The 8221-nt window shown below is 34.8% G+C and overlaps 1 protein-coding gene across 2 annotated transcripts; it reads left to right on the top strand.

Annotated features, from left to right (window-relative positions):
* Nucleotides 1-1352: 1352 nt before the first annotated feature.
* On the top strand, nt 1353-7092 carry LOC107488578 (probable ATP-dependent DNA helicase CHR12). 2 transcript variants are annotated; one of them, XM_016109337.3, is made up of 12 exons: nt 1353-1771; nt 1880-2018; nt 2117-2184; nt 2610-2798; nt 2941-3090; nt 3384-3779; nt 3880-4139; nt 4275-4493; nt 4604-4811; nt 4896-5049; nt 5420-6025; nt 6192-7092. In XM_016109337.3, the coding sequence occupies exons 1-12, from the start codon at nt 1625-1627 to the stop codon at nt 6890-6892; spliced, it is 3237 nt and encodes a 1078-aa protein (XP_015964823.1). In that variant the 5' UTR covers nt 1353-1624; the 3' UTR covers nt 6893-7092. The 2 variants fall into 2 exon arrangements, with proteins under 2 accessions (XP_015964823.1, XP_015964824.1); XM_016109338.3 differs by lacking the exon at nt 1353-1771 and having other exon boundaries at nt 1938-2018; nt 2594-2798.
* The last annotated feature ends 1129 nt before the right edge of the window (nt 7093-8221 follow it).

Here is an 8221-nt window from a genome sequence, read left to right as displayed (position 1 = left end):
GTAATAAATCAAAAACACTTAAAATCAAATTAGGAATTAAAAATTAATAACATATGAACTAAACATAACAGAAACCTCATCATTTGAGTTTGTGGATTTCATTGAATTCTGACTTTATTTCAATAAGTAGCAACTTTCCTAATCTGGCCAATAAAAATAGAATCAAAATCCTAAGAAAAGAAAAACCAAAATAAATTAATGTAATACATTCAAAATAACTCCTTAAAAAAAGAAAAGTAAACGGTGCTGAAAAAAGCAGAGTGAAGTGATGCATGGAGAACAAAAGAAAGTGAGGAGCAATGCTGCGATCGAAGAGCAGAGTAAAGTGCTGCGCAAAAAAGAGAAGAAACTGAAGAGTGAGGTGTAGTGGTGCGATCGAAGAAGAGGAGAGTGAATCACTGCACCTAGAAGAGAAGAAATCGCGCGATCAAGGAAGAGGAGAATAGTGGCACGATCAAGAAACTGAGTGGCTTCTGTTTTCAAGGTGCGTCGCGTTATTTACCGTATCCGTATGCATTATTTTACCATATTTCTACACGGTGGTTGGAATTCGTGACTGAAATTAGTGTACAAATAGCATTTTTATTCTTTTTTATAGGCTTTGGATTTTTCTTTTTCTTATATTTTAAATGTTTCTTTTTCTTTGTTTTGGATGTTTCTTTTTTTAGGTTTTGGATTATTTTTTTAATAGTTTTAAATATTTTTTTCTTAATTTTTAAATGTTCTTTTTCCAATAATTTTGAATGTCTTATTTTGTTAGGTTTTGAATTTTTTAAAATGATTTTGGATATCTTGTTTTTATTAGGTTTTGGACATTTCTTTTTATTATGTTTCAGATGTTTCATTTTACTAAATTTTGGATACTCTTTTTATAATAGTCTTCTTCTTCTTCTTCATGTAGATTTTGGATGATTCTTATTCCTTGTTTTGAATATTTTTTTTCTCTAGGCTTCGAATGTGTCTTTTTTTATACATTTTATATATTTTTTAATAGTTTTAGGTATTTCTTACCTTAATTTTCTGTTGTTTTTTTAATATTTTTAGATGTCTTAGATTTAAATTTTTTAAAATTATTTTGGATATTTTTATTAATTTTTTTATATTTTTTTATTACGTTTCAGATTTTTTATTAAATTTTAAATATTTTTTTAATAATTTTAAATATTTATTTTTATTTAATTCTAGATTTTTTTAGATTTTAGATAGTTTTTATTTTATTTTTTTTAACTGTTAGGATATTTTTTTTTTCATTAAAAGACATATTTTTTCACTAATTAACTGCAGTTGATTACACCCCTAATTAGTTATATAGCCAAATCATTTGTAAGATCGAGAGGCAATAACGTCTTTTTGTGTCGTTAAGCCGTGTTTGGCGTAAGGAAAAAAGAAAATATGCAAAAAAGCCATGGGTAAAAAAGCGAAGAGACCAGAGAGTACAGATAGAGAGGGTTGAAGAAGAATCTCAAAAGTAGAGGAACTGGAAGGGAGCGAGAGTGCTTTTGTTTAGCGCGCGCTTACACAAAGGCTAAGCTAGCTGCTGCCGAGTCTCTTCTCTTGTGTGACGACTGACTATATTGAAATCAAACGACGTCGGTTGTGTGGGCCCCACTTCCCGGCAGGGGCCATGGCTGAGCTGCAGAAGCAACAGCCTTCCTCAAAGGAAGCTCACAGCACGAAGGCTCTCGTCGGCGCACTCAACATCCTCTCCCACAACCTCCCTCTCCCTCCCGATCTCTTCAACACCGTTTCTTCCATCTCTCTCAACTCCTCCGTATTCTCTCTCCCTCCCTCTATCTTGTTCTTCTTTCTATATTTATAGCTTCGAACTTCTCTGACAAGTGTTTGTTTGTTTGTTTCCGCTGCTCTGCTCGTTTCGCAGGCTGAAGATGGTTTGCTGGCGGATCTCGATGATGCGCTTTCGAAGCAGCGATCCAACTGTGCTTCGGGTTTCAAATTGTGCAGAGCTAGAGAAAGCCGTTATCAAAGCCTCACTCAGCATCGCTTAACTCAGCTTGAAGGTTAACAATTTTACTCCAACCCTCTCCTATGACGTTAGGATAAGAGTGTTCATCATTTTAATAAAGAATTATTTTATTATCTTACTGTCTTGGACCAGGATTGCCTTCAAGCAGGGGAGGAGACGACCTACAGACAAGATCCCTACTTGAATATTACGGATTGAAGGTAAACTGATTCTTGAATCTTACCTCAGTTCTTAACATAACTGTAGTAAAATGCTTTGGTAAATTGATCCCTACCTGTTTGTATTGTGCAATTAGGTTGTCTTATCTCATGGGATGTAAATTGGCTTTGCAAATAGGCCTTATTCTTTAGTTTAAGCTTGACAAAAACTAGTTTCTTTGTACGAGATATGAGCTATGAGAAAGAAAACTTCTCTCTAACTGTGCAGCCCTTAAAGTCTGACTTAGTTTGACCTGTTTAAGTTAACAAGGCAAACATTCTACTGATGCAGCATCTGTGTGTACTTTACTCGTTACTATATTGGAAGACAGCATAGTTCAGGACTATTTTATGCTGAAGAAAGTATGTTGTAATTTCTTGGAATAACAAGAATTGTGTCCTTGTTGACAAGGACTTTTTTGTGGCAGCTAGCAGAGTTGCAGAGGATGGTTCGATGTGATATCAGCTCTGAATACTGGCTCAATGTTATGTGTGCATATCCTGAGAGGCAGTTGTTTGATTGGGGCATGATGCGGTTGCATCGTCCAATGTATGGTGTTGGAGATCCATTTGCCATGGATGCTGATGATAAATTAAGAAAGAAACGTGATGCTGAGGTGATTTTATTTGTGAACTACCCCCTCTTCCCCTGGGCCCTGTCCCTCGGTTTTGGTATACATCTGTTGATGATGTGGTTTAACTGATACAATTAGTGTATGCACGTGAAGTCAGTAATTATACTGCTTTTCTTAAATGCAGAGACTATCAAGATTAGAAGAGCAGGCCAAAAATCATTTAGAGACCAGAAAAAGAAGATTTTTCACAGAAATACTGAATACTGTACGTGAGTTCCAATTGCAAATTCAAGCTTCTTTGAAGCGGAGAAAACAGAGGAATGATGGTGTCCAGGTACAACAATTTCTTCCCTACTTTCAACTTGTGACAAAAAAAATGTATGTTTATAAGGGAAGCTGAAATATACATTTAGGGAATAAATTTTGGCCTGAAATATACATATTTGTGAATAATATGTATGTGCCTTAGATAATACAGGATGTACAATAACACTAATTTATTAATTATCAACATATGTTGCCTATTGGATTTGATTGCGACTTTTTTGTTCTTCTTTCTTTGTGGTTGGGAAAATCAGTTATCATTGGTTGGATTTGAATCATGAGTTGTCATCGATGCTGTTGCAGGCATGGCATGGAAGGCAAAGGCAACGTGCAACACGGGCGGAGAAATTGAGATTCCAAGCCTTAAAAGCTGATGATCAAGAAGCTTACATGAGAATGGTGAAAGAGAGTAAAAATGAAAGATTGACTGTACTTCTTGAAGAAACAAATAAACTACTTGTAAATTTGGGGGCAGCTGTTCAACGTCAAAAGGACTCAAAACAATCAGATGGTATTGAACCCTTGGAAGATTCAGAAGCTGACTTCCCAGAGTCAGATGCTTCAAAAAATGGAATTTCTAAGGAATCACCACTTGAGGAAGATGCAGATTTGATAGATTCTGATCAAAATGGTGAGTCTAGTGATTTACTTGAAGGGCAGCGGCAATACAATTCGGCCATACATTCAATTCAAGAAAAGGTAGGTTCTACCTGTGGACTGGTTTATTGTAAGTATGCCATACGTTCAATTGAAGAAAATTTCTAGTACACTGGAATTCTAACAAACTTGATTGTTTAAGGTGACGGAGCAACCATCTATACTTCAAGGTGGAGAGTTAAGGCCATACCAGCTAGAAGGGCTCCAGTGGATGCTTTCTTTGTTTAATAACAACTTAAATGGAATTTTGGCTGATGAAATGGGGCTTGGGAAAACAATACAAACCATTTCATTGGTAGCATATCTTATGGAGCACAAGGGTGTGACTGGTCCTCACTTGATTGTGGCCCCAAAGGCTGTTCTGCCTAATTGGATGAGTGAATTCTCAACATGGGCTCCTAGGTACGTCCAGTGTAGAACTGGAACTAACAAAGTTATTTTGTAGCTTGTGCTCCTATTGGGGGCTAGATATCCAATTCAGGATTCTCTTTCCTCATGTTAACTTCCAAATTTTTCTGCATTTTCTTCCTTATTCAGCGTTATAACTATTCTTTATGATGGACGAATGGATGAGAGGAAAGCAATGAAGGAAGAATTGTCTGGAGATGGGAAATTTAATGTTCTGCTAACACATTATGATCTTATAATGAGAGATAAAGCCTTTCTTAAGAAAATCCACTGGAACTACTTGATTGTGGATGAAGGGCATCGGTTGAAGAATCATGAGTGTGCTCTTGCAAGAACCCTAGACTCTGGGTATGACTCCACATAAGGAATATTAGCATTATGGAGATGTTCAATATTGTCACTTCTTTCAATTCTTGGTTATGCATAACTTCTCTAATGTAATATTTACGTTGGTGCAGCTACCACATCCAACGTAGACTTTTGTTGACTGGTACCCCAATTCAAAACAGTTTGCAGGAATTATGGTCCCTGCTAAATTTTCTCCTTCCAAGCATTTTCAATTCAGTTCAGAATTTCGAGGACTGGTTTAATGCTCCCTTTGCAGACCGAGTTGATGTGTCTCTAACAGATGAAGAACAGTTATTGATCATTAGGCGTCTACATCAAGTGGGGTTCTCTATGCTAGTTGCCTATTCTTTTTCTCTTCTTGCTGTTCAAGTTCTTTCTAATCCATGGTCTTGATTATTTTAGGTAATAAGGCCCTTTATATTAAGAAGGAAAAAGGATGAGGTGGAAAAATATCTTCCTGGAAAATCTCAGGTCATACTCAAATGTGACATGTCAGCTTGGCAGAAAGTATATTATCAACAAGTAACAGATGTAGGAAGAGTTGGCTTAGACAATGGTTAGTATCCCAATTGTTTTCCAATTTTTCTCTTGCCAACTTCGGCTCTAGACCTCATAATACAGTTGTTTTACTCAGATACTTTTGATTTGAATATTTGTCTACTTCCTGTTTTAGGTATTCATTTATTCCCAGTGCACCCTGTTTGTTATTGCCTGTCAAAATCAAAACCTTTAAGAATTTGTTGTTTTGTTGGCTTTTAAGTATCAGTACTCCATCTCTTTGGAAGTAAGCCAAAGTCCTTTTTACTATTCAATGTATTGCAGTTGCTACCTTTTGGAGAATTAGTGTAAATAAAATTCCAATGTTAGTTCAATATTATCTCCTTTATGCATTACAAACCTTTTACCAAGTAAATAAAAATTTGTAGGTTCTGGAAAATCAAGAAGTCTACAGAACTTGACGATGCAACTCAGAAAGTGCTGTAACCATCCCTACCTCTTTGTGGGAGACTATCATATGTACAACCGGAAGGAGGAAATTGTCAGAGCATCAGGGAAGTTTGAACTTCTTGATCGTTTGCTCCCAAAACTTCGCAGAGCTGGTCACAGAGTCTTACTGTTTTCACAGATGACTCGTCTCATGGACATTCTTGAAATTTATCTGCGACTTCATGATTTTAAGTTTCTTAGACTTGATGGCTCAACAAAAACTGAGGAAAGAGGTTCTCTATTACGGAAATTTAACGCTCCTGACTCTCCATACTTTATGTTTCTCTTGAGCACCCGTGCTGGAGGTCTTGGTTTGAACCTACAATCAGCAGATACTGTTATAATATTTGATAGTGATTGGAACCCTCAAATGGATCAACAAGCTGAGGACCGAGCCCATCGCATTGGACAAAAAAAGGAAGTCAGAGTATTTGTGTTAGTTAGTGTGGGATCAATTGAAGAGGTGATTTTAGAGCGTGCAAAACAAAAGATGGGCATTGATGCCAAAGTTATCCAAGCAGGACTTTTCAATACAACTTCAACAGGTTTGTTTAGGATCATAGTTCTTTCATATTCTATGAACACACATTTGTGTAACACACATTTGTGTTCAGTTTGGAACAAACCTGTGCTACTGTTTCAGTCTCGTGTTGTGCTTCATAGGTCTTGCTATACATTAACTGCTTGAATGTCGAATATTTATTTGTGCAGCTCAGGACAGAAGAGAAATGTTAGAGGAGATTATGCGAAGAGGTACAAGCTCACTTGGGACCGATGTACCGAGTGAGAGAGAAATTAACCGCCTTGCAGCCCGATCCGATGAGGAATTTTGGCTGTTTCAGAAAATGGATGAAGAGAGGAGACAAAGGGAGAATTATAGATCTCGTCTCATGGAAGAGCATGAAGTTCCAGATTGGGTATACTCTGCTCTAAATAAGGATGATCAGGCCAAAGCTTTTGATGTTGGTAGTGTTACCGGAAAGCGGAAAAGAAAAGAAGTCGTGTATGCAGACACATTAAGTGATCTGCAGTGGATGAGGGCTATGGAGAATGGACAAGATGTATCTAAGCTTTCAGCTAAAGGGAAGAAAAGAGGCATCCTCCTTTCTGACAACCATGCACAAGCCAGCAATAAAACAGTGGCCGATGAAAGGTTGTTAGAGCAAAGGAGTGGAAGTGTCCTCAAGATGAAGATTGAAAGATCAAGTGCAGATGATTTCATTGTGACTCCTGCTTCTAAGCGGCTGAAAACTGAAGAACCAAGTTCTCAGAAACATGGAAGTGAGAGTGGTGTGGACGAGAATACGTTTTCCTGGAATATTCACAGGAAGAAGAGAACAAGCTATCCCGGCCAGGGTTCATCATCTGATACCAGAGACCAGAATGCCAATGACAGAGCAAATAGGAACTGATTGGAGCGTCGATTTAGTTACTGATGCCACAGTTTTGCAGATTGCGATTCTGCTTTTTGTGTTGGTGGGATTTTTTCATAGGTAGTTTGTGCAACATAAGTAAAAGAAGTCCTTTTCGTGGCATTTGTATCGGCATTAGTTATGTAAAGTCAACGAAATGGTGAAATGAAATCATATTTATATTTTCGCTGGTAAATAAATCTCAAGAAAGTTAATATCAAGAAATGCTCCCAAGATACGTAAAAGTAAAACTCTTTTTTTAAATATATTTATGTGTCTTATTATTATTAGATGTATTAATGAATCGGTTATTTTTAAATTTCTTAACAAATTAGAATAAAATCGATTTTTTTATAACAATAACAATAAACTAAATTATTATCAGATCTGATGGAATCAACTAATTTATATAATTCACTGGATCATAGTTTTTTTTTGTTTTTTTTTAAAACAAAAATTAGGGATATATTTGTCTTTTTATAAAAAAATTAAACATGATTCGGTTTAGATTATATAAATTGATCGGATCAAATCGGGTCTAATAATTATAGTGTGGATAATTGGATTTATTATTATTGTTATAATAAATCGATTTTATTCTGATCTATTAAAAAATAAATTATTAACCGATTTAATAAAAATATCTAATAATATAATGATACATATAAATATTTTTTAAAAAATTATTTTTAATGTAATAAAGTGGTCCCTAATATAAAAACTAAACAAATGACTCACACAAGAAAATTATTGGGAAAAATAAATAAAACTAGTGTGACTTGGTAAACTGAGTTTTGTTATGTATCATGTTTATGTAAACTAAGAATGATACACCTTGTAGGATGTCAATGTCCTAGAAAATAGGTTGAATCTAAGACGGTTTTCAATGTTTTTTAACTTAATAACCATTTGAAACTTGTTGTAGGGATTTTTTATTTTTATAAATTAAATAAATATAATAATTATCAAAATAAATAATTTAAAAAATATTTACCGAAATAAATATCTCTCTTATCTCGTTTATAAAATAAAAAATTCGTTGTTGTAGTGTTTGTTAAAACTTTTATTTTAAACATTTTAAACTTTTATTTAGTACAATGTGACTCATCTAATGTCCATTACAAATGTAGTAAAATTTTTACTATAATTTTAGAGAAATTACATTCATCAATTTTTAAGATTTTTCTTAAACCTATCAAAAAACACATCAGCTTCAATTAAATTTGTTATGGCTAAGCTCTTTAATCTAAACTTTAATACTAAGTGTTCTCCCAATTTAACAAGAAAAACTTCTCAGACTCATAACATAAAACAAAAAAAATACTTCAA

The sequence above is a fragment of the Arachis duranensis genome, chromosome 5, assembly GCF_000817695.3.
Source record: "Arachis duranensis cultivar V14167 chromosome 5, aradu.V14167.gnm2.J7QH, whole genome shotgun sequence".
In the NCBI taxonomy this organism is placed as follows: Eukaryota; Viridiplantae; Streptophyta; class Magnoliopsida; order Fabales; family Fabaceae; genus Arachis; species Arachis duranensis.
This window is presented reverse-complemented; position numbering and strand designations above follow the sequence as displayed.

Coding starts and splice junctions, on each gene's coding strand:
- LOC107488578 (XM_016109337.3), top strand. CDS start 1,625: ATGGCTGAGCTGCAGAAGCAACAGCCTTCCTCAAAGGAAGCTCACAGC. Junction 2,185..2,609: donor TTGAATATTACGGATTGAAG/GTAAACTGATTC, acceptor TTTTTGTGGCAG/CTAGCAGAGTTGCAGAGGAT. Junction 4,812..4,895: donor TCATTAGGCGTCTACATCAA/GTGGGGTTCTCT, acceptor TGATTATTTTAG/GTAATAAGGCCCTTTATATT.